Consider the following 18,047-nt stretch of genomic DNA (forward strand, 5'->3'; position numbering starts at 1 on the left):
ATTGGGCCCTAAGTCATGGGTAGTTTGATCTTTAGAATTTGTGTTTTTTAAATGTTATTTTAATCTGACTTCTATTGTCTCTTTGCTGCCCTTTTTGACTTTGGGATGTTCTATGTATTTTTAAAACCTAACATACATAAAACATATGTTGGCCATATGAACATATGTTAGAACATATCATAAGCTGGCCACTCTGAGAGGCGTTTGTCTGATAAAGCAAGACAGAAATGTTCCAAGTCAATAAATTAACCTTAAGGACAGGGGCTTATCCTGGGGCAAGGGAGCAAATGTTCCTTTACAAGGCTTCCCAAGGACAAAATCCCCACATGGGATTCTGTGGCGCCCTAGCTGGTGCTTATGCATCTCCATACAGGGGTGTGATGGTGCATTGGGCTGTCCATTTTGCTTCTTCTCAGGAATATCTGCAAAAGTTTCCAAAGTCTTTCTTCTTTTTTGTAGTCTAAACTAGGTCCACAATGGTTGATAATCCTCAGCAGTCGTACTCCAGCAAAACAAACATTCTCGTCTCTGAAGCAGATGCCACCATTCTCAGCAATGACACTGTTCCAATGGTACAAGTAGAAGAAACAGCTAAAGCAGAACAGGTCATAGCAGTGGTAGAAGGAACAGATGTAGAAGAGGAGGTTTTTGTGCCTGTGCAGACAGCAGACCGAATCTTTTTTGTTGATCTAGCCAACAAGAAACTGACAACTATCCCATGGCAAGTTTTTGACCTGGAAGACACAGAGGAATTGCATTTGGAGAGAAATATGATCAAGAGCATCCCAGGAAGTATCAGTCGGTTTAAGAATGTGAAGGTCCTTTATCTGAACAAGAACAACATAGAAGTCATCTGTGAGGAATTTGGAGAACTGAAATCCCTACTGAGTTTGGATTTAAGCAGTAACCCACTTGATCCCAGTTCACTGAATATCATCAGTAAATTGAGGGCGCTTTGTCAGCTCAGGTTATATGATGTAAACCTGGTTGACTTTCCAGTAGAAATCTGCAAACACCTCCATCATCTGGAGCTGCTTGGACTCTCTACCAATAACCTAAGTTGCCTTCCAAAGGAAATAGTTAATTTGGCCAAGCTGAAAGAGATTTATCTTCAGAAGAATAGATTTGAAATTTTCCCCCCAGAAATTTGCCATCTTTATAATCTGGAGATAATAGATCTGGAAAAGAATAATTTAAACCTCATACCTGATGAGATTGCCTCCCTGGCAAATTTAACACAGTTCTTTGTTGCAAACAACAAGCTGGGTTCTGTGCCCGATATGTTGAGTAAGTGTGTGAAACTGTCTGTCCTCGATTTGTCCCACAATCTTATTTACAAGCTCCCTAGAAGTTTAAAAGAACTGGTTGAAATGAAGGAATTTGGACTGTCTGGGAATAACTTGGCTCATTTTCCACGCCAGATTCGTTGCTGGAAGTCACTCATTGTGGTTTACATGAAAAACTGTGCCTTGGACATGGTTCATCCTTCTTTGGCCAGGCTAACCAATATGAAGTTATTAGACCTAAGTGAAAATCTCCTGATGGAGTTTCCGACAGAGATTTGTGTGATGGAATATCTAGAGGCATTGTTACTGGATGATAATCAGATATGTGAGGTATGGATAAGTCATGTATCTGTATCAGTAACTAGAGTGAACTCAAATGCAGTTGTTAGAATGTGTTCTGATGCATTTTTGTTTTCAGTGTCAACAAGGCTGGTCTAAGTTTGCTACTGCTTGAGAGGTTGCATGCCAGATGCTGACTCTATTACCTGTTGATGTACCAATCAAAGAAGGTGACAGAGTGGACAAGGGAGTGTGGAGGAGTGGAGAATGGTTAGACAGAGCAGCAATTTTATCATTGTTAAAAGCATATCTATAGGTGCCTGTGACAAGTATAGATCAGAAACATTTCCCCAAATGCAGTCAAATACCATGGTAGCATCAAGTCTAACATATTAAAAATAAAATACTGAAATGAATGGGGACCCACCTGAAATTGGCTCACGACCCACCTAGCGGGTCCTGGCCCACAGTTTGAGAAACACTGATATAAATTACTAGCACCAGCTACATTCTTTTGCCAGAAGCTTAAATATTGTTTCTCTTCTATATGGGACATTCTGTGATCTTTCTTAGAAAGAGAGCACATGCAAAGTTTTGACCCAGGCAGCTTCTTGGCCTCACTATGTTATTTCCAAACCCATAAGAACATAAGAACATAAGAACAGCCCCACTGGATCAGGCCATAGGCCCATCTAGTCCAGCTTCCTGTATCTCACAGCGGCCCACCAAATGCCCCAGGGAGCACACCAGATAACAAGAGACCTCATCCTGGTGCTCTCCCCTACATCTGGCATTCTGACTTAACCCATTCCTAAAATCAGGAGGTTGCGCATACACATCATGGCTTGTACCCCATAATGGATTTTTCCTCCAGAAACTCGTCCAATCCCCTTTTAAAGGCGTCTAGGCTAGACGCCAGCACCACATCCTGTGGCAAGGAGTTCCACAGACCGACCACGCGCTGAGTAAAGAAATATTTTCTTTTGTCTGTCCTAACCCGCCCAACAATCAATTTTAGTGGATGTCCCCTGGTTCTGGTATTATGTGAGAGTGTAAAGAGCATCTCCCTATCCACTCTGTCCATCCCCTGCATAATTTTGTATGTCTCAATCATGTCCCCCCTCAAGCGTCTCTTTTCTAGGCTGAAGAGGCCCAAACGCCGTAGCCTTTCCTCATAAGGAAGGTGCCCCAGCCCCGTAATCATCTTAGTCGCTCTCTTTTGCACCTTTTCCATTTCCACTATGTCTTTTTTGAGATGCGGCGACCAGAACTGGACACAATACTCCAGGTGTGGCCTTACCATAGATTTGTACAACGGCATTATAATACTAACCGTTTTGTTCTCAATACCCTTCCTAATGATCCCAAGCATAGAATTGGCCTTCTTCACTGCTGCCGCACATTGGGTCGACACTTTCATCGACCTGTCCACCACCACCCCAAGATCTCTCTCCTGATCTGTCACAGACAGCTCAGAACCCATCAGCCTATATCTAAAGTTTTGATTTTTTGCCCCAATGTGCATGACTTTACACTTACTGACATTGAAGCGCATCTGCCATTTTGCTGCCCATTCTGCCAGTCTGGAGAGATCCTTCTGGAGCTCCTCACAATCACTTCTGGTCTTTACCACTCGGAAAAGTTTGGTGTCATCTGCAAACTTAGCCACTTCACTGCTCAACCCTGTCTCCAGGTCATTTATGAAGAGGTTGAAAAGCACCGGTCCCAGGACAGATCCTTGGGGCACACCGCTTTTCACCTCTCTCCATTGTGAAAATTGCCCATTGACACCCACTCTCTGCCTCCTGGCCTCCAACCAGTTCTCAATCCAGGAGAGGACCTGTCCTCTAATTCCCTGACTGTGGAGTTTTTTCAGTAGCCTTTGGTGAGGGACCGTGTCAAACGCCTTCTGAAAGTCCAGATATATAATGTCCACGGGTTCTCCCGCATCCACATGCCTGTTGACCTTTTCAAAGAATTCTATAAGGTTCGTGAGGCAAGACTTACCCTTACAGAAGCCATGCTGACTCTCCCTCAGCAAGGCCTGTTCGTCTATGTGTTTTGAGATCCTATCTTTGATGAGGCATTCCACCATCTTACCCGGTATAGATGTTAGGCTGACCGGCCTATAGTTTCCCGGGTCCCCCCTCTTTCCCTTTTTAAAAATAGGCGTGACATTTGCTATCCTCCAATCTTCTGGCACCGTGGCCGTTTTGAGGGACAAGTTGCATACCTTAGTCAAGAGATCTGCAACTTCATTCTTCAATTCCTTAATAACCCTTGGGTGGATGCCATCAGGGCCCGGTGACTTATTGATCTTTAATTTATCAATGAGGTCTGAAACATCTTCTCTTTTAACCTCTATCTGACTTAACTCCTCGGTTAGGAGGGGCCGTTTGGGCAGCGGTATCTGCCCGAGGTCTTCTGCCGTGAAGACAGATGCAAAGAACTCATTTAATTTCTCTGCCATCTCTAAGTCTCCTTTTATCTCCCCTTTCCCTCCCTCACCATCCAGAGGGCCAACCGCTTCTCTGGCGGGTTTCCTGCTTCTAACATATTTGAAGAAGCTTTTATTATTCCCCTTAATGTTGCTGGCCATGCGTTCCTCATAGTCTCGCTTGGCCTCCCCTATCACCTTCTTACATTTCTTTTGCCACAGTTTATGTTCCTTTTTATTCTCTTCATTAGGGCAAGACTTCCATTTACGGAAGGAAGCTTCCTTGCCCTTCACAGCCTCTCTAACTTGGCTGGTTAGCCATGCGGGCACTCTCCTGGATTTAGTGGAACCCTTCTTTCTTTGCGGTATACACCTCTGCTGGGCCTCTATTACTGTTGTTTTAAGCAGCCTCCATGCACTCTGGAGAGATTGGACTCTTTTTACCCTCCCTTTCAACCTCCTTCTAACCAGCCTCCTCATTTGAGGGAAGTCCGCCCGTCGGAAGTCAAGGGTTTTTGTTAGAGATTTGCCTGGTATTCTTCCCCCAACGTGCAGGTCAAAACGGATCGCAGCATGATCACTGTTCCCCAATGGCTCAGTAACGTTTACATCTCTAACCAGATCCTGCGTACCGCACAAAATTAAATCCAGAGTCACCTGTCCTCTGGTGGGCTCCGTGACTAGCTGATCTAAGCCACAGTCATTTAGCACGTCAAGAAATCCGGTTTCCTTATCGTGACCAGAACACAAATTGACCCAGTCAATATGAGGATAATTGAAGTCCCCCATGATTACAACCCTGTCCTTCCTTGTCACCTCCCTGATCTGTTTCCTCATTTCAAGGTCCCCATCAGATTTCTGGTCTGGAGGACGATAGCACACCCCCAGTATTACATCGCTGCTCAAGCCTGGTAATTTAACCCACAGAGATTCTACGGTGGAGTCGGACCCACCTTCAATCTCTACTTTGCTGGATTCTATCCCTTCCTTAACATAAAGGGCCACCCCACCTCCAACACGCCCCTGCCTGTCCCTCCTGTAGAGTTTATAGCCCGGGATTGCGGTATCCCACTGATTCTCCGCATTCCACCAGGTTTCCGTTATGCCCACTATGTCAATATTTTCCCTTGTCACCAGACATTCCAGTTCTCCCACCTTTGCTCGTAGACTTCGGGCATTCGCATAAAAGCATTTATACACGGAATGCCCCAGGATGGGCTGCTTATTCGCTCCTTTGTCCCTGCATCCTCTCAGTGTGCCAAACTGTCTATCACATCCCATCTCCCTACCTTTCCCAATTTCTTCTCCTACCCTGCCTTTGTCTTGTTGTTCTCTAACCTCCCCATCCTCATCCCATAGGGATGAGGAGTCCCGAACCGGATGCCCCTCGGCTCCTGTCGGCCTTCCCCCAGGGATCAGTTTAAAAGCTGCTCTGCCACCTTTTTAATGTTATGCGCCAGCAGTCTGGTTCCATTCTGGTTCAAATGGAGCCCGTCCCTCTTGTACAGGCCCCGCTTGTCCCAAAACGTTCCCCAGTGCCTAACGAATCTAAACCCCTCCTCCCTACACCACCGTCTCATCCACGCATTGAGACCCCTGATCTCCGCCTGCCTAGCTGGCCCTGCGCGTGGAACAGGTAGCACTTCAGAGAACGCTACCTTTGAGGTCCTGGCTTTCAGCTTCCTGCCTAAAAGCCTAAATTTGGCCTCCAGGACCTCCCAGCTACACTTGCCCACATCGTTGGTGCCGACATGCACCACAGCCGCTACCTCTCCCCCAGCACTGTCTACCAGCCTGTCTAGACGAGAAGTGATGTCCGCAACCTTTGCACCAGGCAGGCAAGTCACCATGCGGTCCTCACATCCGTCGCAAACCCCCCTCTCTATGTTTCTAATAATCGAATCCCCCACTACAAGAAGCCCCCGACCCCCCTCCCGCCGAGGAGTATCCCGAGTGCGCTCGGATACGGGCCCATCCCCTGGAGAAGGGATCCCCCCTAGGGGACTGTTTCCCTCCTCTCCAGGATGACGTCCTCCAGTCCCGAGACTTCCCACCCGGGCAGCCGAGGAGCTGCACGCCTGAGGTTGGGACGAAGCCTGATCGTCCCCGGAAGTCTCCCCACGGTCCTCCTCTGGCTGCCTGCGCTTCTCCAGGTCGGCCACCAAGGCTTCAAGGGAGCGGACGCGTTCCCTGAGAGCCTGGAGCTCCTTGCACCGAGGACACACCCATGACTTATGCCCCAGAGGCATATAGTCATACATGTGGCACTGGATGCAAAACACTGGATAGCCCCCACCCTGCTGCTGGCTGTCTGACTGCATAGCTTTTTTGTTGTTGTTGTTTTATTTAGGGGTCCTTTTAGAAACCTTACACTGGATAGCAGCCCTCTTCTCAAGGGAAGAGGAAGGGCAGTGTATGGGGCCCTGGCCTCCTCGCCCTGCTGCTGAACTCGCCCAGATGCTAAACTCTTGTGCCTTACCTGGCACTTAGTTCCCAGAGGCACTGGGTTCCCAGAGGCCACACGCGTCTGCAGAGAGCCTCACGCGATGGCCTGCCTAGCTTTATACTCCTGGCTGGCTCCTCCCCCCTCCTTCCTTCCTGATTGAAAGGGGGCTGGCCTTCCCAGGTGAGTTTACAAAAGCTCAGGAAGGCAAATGGCTGCTGATGGGCGTGACCTACTCTGCAGGCTCCTGAATGGACTGCTTGGATTAGCCTAATGGGGCTCTTACTGGGTTGGGAATTGGCCCTTCCTAGGTCCTTTCCCTCCTAGTTCTGTTCTCTTAGGCTGGACTGTTTTTGTAACCTCAAGCTAGTTTTTTATTTGGGTTTGTTTAATTATTTATTGCTCTCTAGATCCTGTGTCCCAATGTACTGACCTGTTTAGGTTATGTTCCAACTTAGATTAGGTTTAACCTGGGTTAAGTATAGGTTTAATTTAAACAAGTAGAAAACCTGCTTTTCACTTTATCCTCCTCCCTTCCTTCGATTAAGTGCTACCTTAGGTGCAGCTAACTTTCAACTTTGATTTAAATGCCTGACCCTTGGGCACTTACTCACGAGTAGGACGCTGCTCTTACTCACGAGTAGGACTCTGCTCCTGCTCAGAGTAGCCCTATGTACCTCCCTTAGGTGCTAACTTTCAATTTTGATTTAAGGTTGCTTTAAAGGTAAGGTTAAGGTTAGAAGACAGGGAGTTAGAAAGACAAAGCGTTAGAATGAGTACACTTACCTCCTGCTCCTGCTCCTCTCCTTCTCCAAAACTCAGAGGTCTCCTTGCCTTCTCCTCGCCCAGATGCTAAACTCTTGTGCCTTACCTGGCACTTAGTTCCCAGAGGCACTTGGTTCCCAGAGGCCACACGCGTGAAACTCTGGGTGGCCAAGTGAAACTCTGGGTGGCTCAGTAGCACCAAGCTTCCTGTCCAAACTGGAAGAAGTAGGGCTATTTAATATACATCAACCAAAATCAGGAATTGCATGAGTGGCAGTCATAGACCAATCAAAAACCCAAAAGAGGCATGGTGGAAGCAGTTATTTTGGGAGATTGGACAAAAATCTTGTCAATTTAATTCTACAAAGTTTGTCACTGCTGAGCAAAAACACTGAAAAGTTTTATTTCCACATCAACAAGTATTTCCTGTCACCTGATGTATCTTCCTTGGACTGGGTGAGAGATCCGTTTGTCTTAAGTATGCACAAGTCAGTATAATTAACTGTTGCAGAAGAAGATGAGCTGACAGAAATCAGAAATAATAGAGGTCTGAAATACTCATCAACAAAATGATTAAAATTTTAGTTTTTGAACTTTGGTTGATGGTTGGCAACCTTCAGTCTCGAAAGACTATGGTATAAGCCTACAGCACTTGGTATTCCCAAGCGGTCTCCCATCCAAGTACTCACCAGGCCTGACCCTGCTTAGCTTCTGAGATCAGATGAGATCAGGCATGTGCAGGGTAACAGTTTAAGCACAATCTTTATACAGCCCGCCCCCCCACGTATTCAAAAGATTAGAGACCAGAACACTAACAGAAACTGGAAATTGTTGAAAAGCAGAACTGAGTCTTTGTTAGCTTGCAAATACTAATTGCACAGCAAGACCCAACAGCTTTCCCTTCTACATCTATGCCAGCGTGCAAACACTTTCTGCACTGAGGAAAAGGGTCAAAAGAGTGGATCATCAAAAAATGGTCTGTTGAAAAAAAGGGGGATACCTGTACTCATTTTTTAAATGATAGAATAGATCCTTAAAAAACTGATGGTGTGCTTTAACAATTTTAGCACCTTGTCAGTGTGCCATGTGATGACAAAGGTTAAAAATCGATGTGCTAGAGCAGGGGTGCCCAAACCCCGGCCCGGGGGGCCACTTGCGGCCCTCAGGGACTCTCAATCAGGCCCTCAGAGAGCCTCTAGTCTCCAATGAGTCTCTGGCCCTCCAGAGACTTTTTGGAGCCCGTGCTGGCCCAATGCAACTGCTGTCAGCAAGAGGACGACTGTTCAACTTCTCACCTGAGCTGTGGGACAAGGGCTCCCTCCATTACTTGCTGTTTCACATCTGTGATGCAGCAGTGGCAGTGAAGGAAAGGCTGGCCTTGCTTTGTGCAAGGCCTTTTAGAGGCCTTGAGCTACTGCAAGACCTTCATTCATTCATATAAGTTCCATCTCTAATATATTCATTTATGTAAATTTATTCACATTTGAAATGTAAATTAATTCGGCCCCCGGACACAGTGTCAGAGAGATGATGTGGCCCTCCTGCCAAAATGTTTGGACACCCCTGTGCTAGAGCATCATGCTAGTCCACCATGCTAGTGGACCATGCTAGTCTCTCTTCTTCACTTCTTTGTCTGCACTGTCCTCATCTTCCTTTTCTAATCTAAGTAATGTGAAGAGTGGGGGGGGAGCACTGGAGGCAAATGAAGATAGGTGTCCCCCACCAATCTGCTGCCTGATGGATGGACAGGTACTGCATGCTACCGGTGGTTGGCAACCTTCAGTCTCCAAAGACTATGGTATAAGCCTACAGCACTGGGTATTCCCAGGCGGTCTCCCTTCCAAGTACTAACCAGGCCTGACCCTGCTTAGCTTCTAAGATCAGACAAAATTGGGCATGTGCAGGGTAACAGTTGCTGCCTCCACTGCTTCCTGATTCTAAAACTGTTGTCAATCAATGCCAAGGCTTGTAAACCAATTACTGGACTCTGGTTTATGCTATTATGGCACAGCCCATTCCTTTCACTGCTCCCACCTATACAGAAGGGAATCCACATAGAAAACCTCTTGAGTTCCTCCCAACCCACCTCTCTTTGGCCTTCAGCCAAGCATGTTGCTGGTATGTTCAATGCACAGCAAAGCAAATGGTTGTTACTGCTCAAAAAGTGCCTTCTACACTTCCTGTTGAGATATCTGGAAGGGTCCCTGATCTCCAGGCCTCAGCAGGAATGCAGCTCTTTGTGGAAAGAGCCTATGTACTGTGGGAAGAGCATTGGAGAGGAAGAGGCCATTGGATGATAAGCCTTCTTTAGTGATAGGACCACTGCATCCTGGACAATTCTGTCCTGATATTGAATGTTTGCATCTGTGATTTTTGCATCCCAGGTTGTCTAAAAAGAGGGTTGGAGCATGTAAAAGGGAGATTCATAATCCCATGGGTGTGGTCTACTATGGGCAGTTAATTATTAGCGCACCCTTCTGTGACTTTTTAAAGAAATCTTGCAGTTTAATTAACATGAGCCTGTTTTTTAGATACCCTCAGCAGTGTCCAGACTTTCTCAGCTAAAATGCCTCAGCCTGACTGGCAACAGATTCACTTGGTTCCCTGAAGAAATCTTTCTGATCACATCACTAGAGAGATTGTACATGGGACAAGACAGGGGGACCAAACTAACAAATTTACCAGAAAACATCAGTAAGTTACAGGTAAGGAAATTAGCATGACTTGGCACCCAGCATAGTTCATCCTGGGTGATGAACCACCATGTATGTGTGCATATATTTAAAAACGCATAAAACCAGAGCACCTACCACTGCAGCAGCATCAGACAGAGGAGGAACAGTCTCCCATTGCAAAGATGAGCGCTTCTTGGCCAGGTAAATGCTAGCAGACACACTTTGCATTTTAGGTGGGAATCCAGGTTGACATTTCTATTTATAGCAGGGATTTTCAACCTTTTTCATCTCATGGCATGCTGGAAAGGTGCTAAAACTGTCAAGGCACACCATCAGCCTTTTTGACAATTGACAAGGCACACAGTGCTGCCGGCCAGGGGGCTCAGATTCCCCAGTGGTGTTGTATACTTGGTCTCACACTCCCAGGGTTTTGGGTGCTCAGAGTTGTTGGTTCTGAACCCTAGAGCCCTCAAGAATCCCTGTTCGGTAGTACTGCCACCACCCTGTAAGAGCCAGTGCCTCAGTCCAGGGACACCGAGACCCTCTAGGCTTAACTATATCCCTTGTAGGCACTGAGCACTTTCTTTACTTAAAGTCTCAGTCCTCAAGTTACTAGTCCACAATGAGGATTTTTGGTAGCTTGCTGAATGGCTAGGCAGGATTCTGAAATTTGTCCCCAACAGACAATGAACCAACATGGTAAAAGGATTTTTACTTTATTAAGTACACAGGGTTACAAAAAGTTACAAAAGGCAGCAAATGCTAGAGGCATAAAAACTTCTAGGAAACATATCAGCATAAAACAACAAAGCTAACTGGCTAACTCTATTATTCTCTGACTCTCAGCTGGGTCAGCTTCTTTTGTAGATCTTCAGCCCCAGTTACCTATGGGCCACATGGTCCTGGTGGGGCAGGATGTGCACCCCCACCTATCTCACCAAGAGACAAAGACTAAAGACCCTGTCCTACAGAAGTGGGGCTGGATGCTAGCCCTCTCAGCTCTTCCCTCCCCCCTGGAGATCTACAGCTGCATTCCATCCTTGATGGGCGTCTTTCTGGCTGCCTAGGTGCTACATTAGCACCTTCCATTGAGTTGTAAATTCCTAGCAGCTAGGAAATGCAAGCCACTTCTGTGTTACTGTTTTAGCTTGGTTCAGGCTTTGCAATGCTACTAGGCCTGAACTGTACATATTCATGACAAGTGGCCCTACTAATACATGACCCTCTCCCAAACTCCCGCAGCACATGTGCAGGCCATTCACGGCACACCAATGTGCCACGGCACAGTGGTTGAAAATTGCTGATTTAGTACAATGGACAGATGAATCACAGAGCCCCACTCTCAAGCACCAGACTCTAGGAGGAATTTTAAAATACCTCTTGCTTAATATCTATTCTGAATAGCTTCTGCAAGAGCATCAAGAATATTAAGATGTTTAAAGCTTACAAATGGGAACATTGTTGACACAAGACTTTAATGGCAGGAGACATACAGCGCGAGTGGAGAGATGTAAAATTCAAACAGCAGTTGTAGCAATTTCTTCTTCCATACTGCAATCACCGCTTTTGCATGCATATATTAGCATATCAAACACTGGCTCAAACACCACTTGCCCCTCCTCCATGCTTCAGGTGGGCTGTCCATCTAGAAAAATCATTAAAGCAGTGCATATATATATTTATCCATTTCCCCCCTTATTTCAAATTATCCTAATATCTTAAAATAATTTTCAAAATGGTTCTGGGGATTGTAAGGCAAGGGGGAGATACAGCAGCCCAGTCCTAACTCCTTGCCCAGCAAAGCAGCAGTACCAATAATGTGGCTTCTGGTGTATCCTGTGGGAGAGTTTTGGCATATTGAAGCTTCCTCAGGGTAAGGGAAAATTTATTCCCTTGCCCCAGAGTAAACCCCAGCACCCTCCATGAGTTAACTCAAACCTGCCTCAATAACTGATGTAAGTCTGTGTTGCTCTGTGAAGATGGATCAGACCTGGGAAGGTGGTCAGCCTTCAGTGGGCACTGCTGCTGTCAATCCTCCCCCTTTCCTGGGCCTGATCTTCCCTTCTCCCTGCACCATCTCCTCCCCCATTCCACCCACCACCTGCCTGTTCCACCCTCCCTCCCAACCCCTGTGCTGCCTTACCTGCTTTGGTGGGTGTTCGTCATCTGTCTTCACATGGCCCTAGCCGCTCACCGCTTTCAGCGGCGGCCAGGCTGCATGGACTGGTGCTGCCACATTTGAGACAGCTGCAAATCTGACTGCAGAATGCATATTCTACCAGCAAAAATAGCCAATAGGATTGGGTCAATAGAGTTATTACACAGGACCTAGCCAATCAGTAGTGTTCCAAATGGTTCCGTTCAAATTGCTCCATTCTGGAAAGCTGAGAACATTGAGAACCAGTAAAGGTATGTTTGGGCTAAATGCAGTAAGGATGCTCTCAAACAGTGGTGTAGCTAGGGGGACTGCAAAGCACTAAGACTTGCAGGGAGCCTCACTGCAATGTGATGTATGCCTCTGTTTTGCTCCCACCACCTGGAATGGCTCCGAAAGGGAGTGGGAGGGGCCCCTTGCAAGCTGCGGTGGAGCTCCCTGCAAGACTTAGGGCACAATCTTAACCAATTTTCCAGCACTGACATAGCTGTGCCAATGCGGTGTGCACTGCATCCTGCAGTGGGGAGGCAGTCCATGAGGCCTCCTCAAGGTAAAAGCATGTTTGTTATCCCACCTTGGGACTGCATTGCAACTAGGAAAGTTGATTAGGACTGCAACCTTAGTGCTTTGCACCCCCTCTAGCTATGCCACTGCTCACAAAGCACACCCACAGTTCTAAAAAAGAAAGCACATGGGTAGCCCAGATTCAGGTGTTGGGTGAGAGTTACTATAGGCATCTACATGTTTACACGTATAAACAAATGCACACATGTGTATTTTATTCCAGAACCTGAAAGAGCTGTACCTTGAGAACAACAGTCTGGAGTATCTTCCACCAACCATAGGTTTGCTGGCTAACTTGGAAATACTTGACTGTCACAACAACTTTATTTTAGAGCTGCCTCACTCCATCTGCAATATACCAGGTAAACAAAGAGAATGGATGGATAGCACAGGGTTCTTAGCAGCGACTTGCAAGTGCGATTCTTCTCAAGTTGCTCTACCAGCCTTCAGTGCCTAGTTTGAGTTTTCTGTAAAGCAGAATTCTGCAATCTGAATACGTTATGCAGATCAGGAGAATCTCCTCATGTTATTTTTGTCTGCTTCCTGGGGAAAGCAAGATAACAATGTAGAGCACTGATGCCCTATCTTGACCACTGGAAATGCAGCTCAGCTCCAACCCACACCCAGGACTTCTGAAATTTCTCCAGGCACTGCCCATGCATTCTCAAGCGGATGTTTAGGAGGGAGGCTACAGTAGTAGATCATTTGCTTTCCAAGCAGAAAGTTCCAGGTTCAATTCTTGGCATCTCCAGGTAGGGCTGGAAAGGGCCGCTGTCAGAAACCCTGGAGCAGGGGCAACCCAGCCCTGAAGCAAATGATGCAGTAGGTTGGAAGGAGAATGGCAGATTCAGGGTGCCCTTTAGTCCAAGTCTGCCACCACCCCCTCCAGCCAGCCAAAGACCAATCTGCTTGCTGCTCTCATCTAGCAAGGGTCGAGAAGATCATCTGCTTCTGCTTCCCTGCCCACTCACCTTGCTCCTTCCCCCTCTATGTGCTCCAGTTAAACGTAAAGGTAGGAAGCTTATGGTAGGGAAGCAGATTGCTGTTGCCCATGCCCAAAAAAACCATGCAGGCAGCAGTGACCTGTCTCTCTCTTCTTGCTCCTTCCTCCTTAAGTTAACCTTAAAGGGACCATGCAAGAAAGAAGCTATGTAAGTGGATGGGGAAGCAGCCACTTACCCGGCTCCTTCCTTGTGGTCCCTTTAAAGCAGCAATTCTCAGCCTTTTTCATCTCACAGCACACTGACCAAGGCACTAAAATTTTCAGGGCACACCATCAGTTTTTTGACAATTGACAAGGCGCACTGCACTGCCTGTGGTGGGGAGCTCACATCCTTCAATGGCCCAACCTATAAATGGCCCTTCCCCAAACTCCCACAGCATGCCTGCAGACCATTTGTGGCACACCAATGTGCCACAGCCAGTGGTTGAAAGTTACTACTTTAAAGAAAACAGAAAGTTTTCAGTATGACCCACACTTCCTGTTTTAACTAAAAGGACTGCAAGGGAAGGAACACAGAAAGTAACTAAGCTTTGCTTTTTTGGTGGTGGCGGGATGGATCCAGCATAAGGCACCAAACCCAGTTCAGCCATCCCTGCCCTGGGCAGCCAATCAGCACAGAGAGCATCTCAGCTAAAAGGACAGATGGTCTGCCTCAACAGAAGGCAGCTTCATATCTTTTCTACCTTTTCTGCCATAAAGACAAGAATTTTGGAGCACAATCCATCCCTGGGTAAGCACAGCTGCTTGTGAAGGAAAGGATCTCGATATGGTTTGATGAAGACTCTTCCTTTCCTTCCTACATGGCCCTCAGCAGTGCACCTGGCAGTACAGTCAGAATGGAGACCCATGCATGCCTTTCATACAGACATCCTCAGCATCCTGCTCTGAGCACCAATAACATGGGCTGGGAATCTGGAAGCTTGAGGGAGAGTGCATATCGCACACAGGACCTCCATCCAGAGCACTGACCACCACAGTGCAAGGGGCATGCAGCTGAGACCAGCCTGAGAGGGCAAAATTGGGAGGAGGGATTCATTCAGCCCACCCTTTCCTGATCACACAACTGCGCCTACATAGGTATGGATCCTTGCCTTTTTGGGATGACTCTCTGCTGTCATTCTCTGGTTGCTGTAAATTGTGCCCAGAATCACATTCTGTGCTTGAAAGTGATGGTCATGGGATACAACAGCCTAAGGAATCCAGGCAGTGCAGGGAGTTGAGACCAGAGAAATTCCCTTCTGACGTCATGGTTCTCAGCCAGTTCAAACAAAGTCTGATCTACACACTTCCTGTCTGATTTGTGACTGGTAGCACCTCCCTCAAAATTGCTAGTGGAGGCAAGAATAGGAAAAGAAAGTAGCCTATCACAGTAGAGCCCAGGCAAGCCACGCCTTTCCCCTCCCCCAACTTTTCTTGTTACCGAAAAGTGCTGGTTGACTGTTTCTGCCTTCCTTTGAACAGTAGCCCTGCTCCTGCCTCACCCCTAACTTTGCAAGACTATGGAGGGCAGAGGCCAATTGATAGATGGTTTAGGGCAGCTAAGGTGATCTGTGTCAGGTCAGCTAAGGTTGCCTTCCAAGATTCAGCTGCAGTGTTTCAGCCTCTCTTTGAGAACTACTGTTCCCAGACTACTAGACTTAAGGCACAATCCTAACCCACTTTCTAGCACTGACATAAGGGCAATGCAGCTCCTAGGTAAGGGAACAAACATTCCCTTGCTTTGAGGAGGCTGCCATGAGTGCCCCCCACCCAACTGCAGGATGCAGCACACATTCCATTGGCACAGCTATGCCAGTGCTGGAAAGTGGGTTAGGATTTGGGCCTTAGGTGTCTGCAGGTCATTGACTTCAAGGGAGCCTGTTCCCAGTTCACACTTCATTTTTAAGACCTCAGCACTTTGATCCTTCAAATTAAAAAGCAGACAAATGAAATCCCTTGTGTAAGTTGGAAGTAAATGTTAAATTGATGTGAGTTGTGGAGCATTTCCGTTTTGTGATTCTATACGTTTAGGTTTGCAAAAACTATTTGTTCATAACAACCAGCTATTTCAAGTCCCAGAGAAGTTGGACAGTCTTGGGAAACTGCAGCTTATTTCGCTAGAAGGAAACCCTATGATGCACCCTCCGGTGGAAGTCTTCAGTCAAGGGTTGCCGGCTATCTGGGAGTACTTACTGGAGCAAAGGAAAGAGAAAGCCTTGGCTATAACGGTACGTAATGACACATGCACCACATTGGATGGAATATTGGATGACACACTCTGGCTAGGTCATACTGCAAGACTTTAGCAAAATAGCAGATGTCCCGTGTCAGGAAATGTAGCATTAGGTAAGCTGGAAGTGGTGGTGTCAGAGTTCAGCCAGGTTGCGAGGAAGACTTTCAGTGGCCCTGAAACCCAGCAATTCAGGTCCCACCTTCCCCATTTGCAGCTGAGTATTCTTAAATGGGGAGAATGGGAGAGAAGGTTGCTTGGGTCACTGTGCTGCTGGAGCGCCATGGAAAGGGTGTCCTCTGATCATGCCCCTCCATTTCTCTGACCCCTCCCAGTTGGGAAAAGAGGAACTATCTTGGAGCCTCATCCCCCTCAGTACTGCTGGAGCACAGTCCTCCATACAGAGATTGCTCCTCTCCATTTCCCTGCACCGTATGGGAACCATATGGAGAGGAGCAGCCTTGAAGGGTGCCTCTCAGCATCTCCGTAGCACTGGGAGGCCCCCTTCAAGATCGCTTGGCAGGGGAGGATTAAGCGTACACCCACCAGAACCAGGGGACATCCACTAAAATTGAGTGTTGGGAGAGTTAGAACAGACAAGAGAAAATATTTCTTTACTCCTTGCCACAGGATGTGTGATGGCGTCTGGCCTGGACGCCTTTAAAAGGGGATTGGACAAGTTTCTGGAGGAAAAATCCATTACGGGTTACAAGCCATGATGTGCATGTACAACCTCCTGATTTTAGAAATGGGCTATGTCAGAATGCCAGATGCAAGGGAGGGCACCAGGATGAGGTCTCTTGTTATCTGGTGTGCTCCCTGGGGCATTTGGTGGGCCGCTGTGACATACAGGAAGCTGGACTAGATGGGCCTATGGCCTGATCCAGTGGGGCTGTTCTTATGTTCTTATGTTCACACAACTGCCCAGAGTTCCTCCCCCCCAAATCAGGGTGAGGACCCAGACCCTGGCACAGCATATTGATATGGATTAGTCTTGCAAAGGTATGGGGAAGACACAGCCTAACAGGATAAGACACAGGCATGCCAAAACCACTGGGGAAACTGGACAGATCTACTTGGGGATGGCCGCAAAATTTAACAGGAGTACCACCATATGCAAAACACTGTAAAAGTTTCAAAACAAAGTTTGTCCAATGTTTTCAGAATGTTTTCCCCCCAAAAGTCCTGTTTCTTAATTCTAAGTGTGTGGGAACAATCTGCAGGTGCTCAGTAGTGAGAGAAGGGTGCTCTGTACATGCCTTGAAGTATCTTGATTACATAATAAAATACGTTTCTTTAAAGAAAGGGGCATGACCATGGATAGGAGTGATATCAAATGTTACACTACCCTGGCAAGGACACCTGCAAGAGGTGTTACAGTCCAATCCCAAGCTGCCCAGGGCGCGGGGCTGCAGTGGCGCCTAAAATGGCTGCTGCCACATCCTGCCACTTTTGTCCCCTTCCCCCGGGTAAAGAGAGTAGCCCCACAATGAGGCTACTCGATTCACTGCCAACCAAAAGGTCAGCAGTGAATCAAGAACCTCCATGTTGGGCGGCAGGGCCCTCAAATGTGCCTTACAGCATGTTTGCGACAGTGTGCGCCAGCAGTAAGCCAGCATGCACTGTTCAGGATTGCTGAACACCCTTTGTCTTCTACATACTTCAATGATCAAAACCCTCCTTTAGGAAGACAGTGGAACATAGAACCCATTGGTCCATTAACCTTTGAAATGCTGCAAAAGAGGAACTGCTTTTTGACCGTTTAATGTTCATGGCTTTTTCAGATTCAAGCTTGGTGGCGTGGTCTGATGGTGCGCAGAGGGATTGGCGCTTTTGCAGAGGTCCTGAAGATGATAAGGAAAGCCAAGAAAGACAAGAAAGACAAGAAGGGCAAAGAGAAAGAAAAGGGGAAGAAAAAGGAAAAGGGCAAGCCCAAGGGCAAAAAGAAATAACTCAGTGGCTTACAAAAAGCCTTGAACAGCATGAGAAAAACAAAGGTGCGAGGAAAAGGGCCAGGGCAATAAATACAAAGGGGTAAAAAGCACATACAAGAATGTTTACAAACAAAGGAGAGATTTTTCTAGTGTTCAGACCATCAATGGGTTTTTGTGGATGAGGAAATACTCTAGAGGCAGCCCAATCCTGAGCTGCCCGGTGCGCCCAGGCTCGGCAGCATCGAGAAGGGCTGCCGCCGGATCCTGCGTGTCCCAGGCTACCGCGGGAGGCGCCTC

At 47.2% G+C, this 18,047-nt stretch overlaps 1 protein-coding gene and 1 pseudogene across 1 annotated transcript; one reads left to right on the top strand and one right to left on the bottom strand.

Moving 5' to 3' along the window:
- Window positions 1–476: 476 nt before the first annotated feature.
- Window positions 477–17,768, top strand: LRRIQ4 (leucine rich repeats and IQ motif containing 4). Its single transcript, XM_066621549.1, has 5 exons — window positions 477–1,616; window positions 9,742–9,915; window positions 12,828–12,966; window positions 15,618–15,814; window positions 17,601–17,768. Exons 1-5 carry the CDS (start codon window positions 477–479, stop codon window positions 17,766–17,768), a joined length of 1,818 nt encoding a protein of 605 aa, XP_066477646.1.
- Window positions 7,851–7,972, bottom strand: LOC136646125 (5S ribosomal RNA; annotated as a pseudogene).
- Window positions 17,769–18,047: the final 279 nt, after the last annotated feature.

Source organism: Tiliqua scincoides, chromosome 3 (assembly GCF_035046505.1).
Source record: "Tiliqua scincoides isolate rTilSci1 chromosome 3, rTilSci1.hap2, whole genome shotgun sequence".
Taxonomy (NCBI): domain Eukaryota; kingdom Metazoa; phylum Chordata; class Lepidosauria; order Squamata; family Scincidae; genus Tiliqua; species Tiliqua scincoides.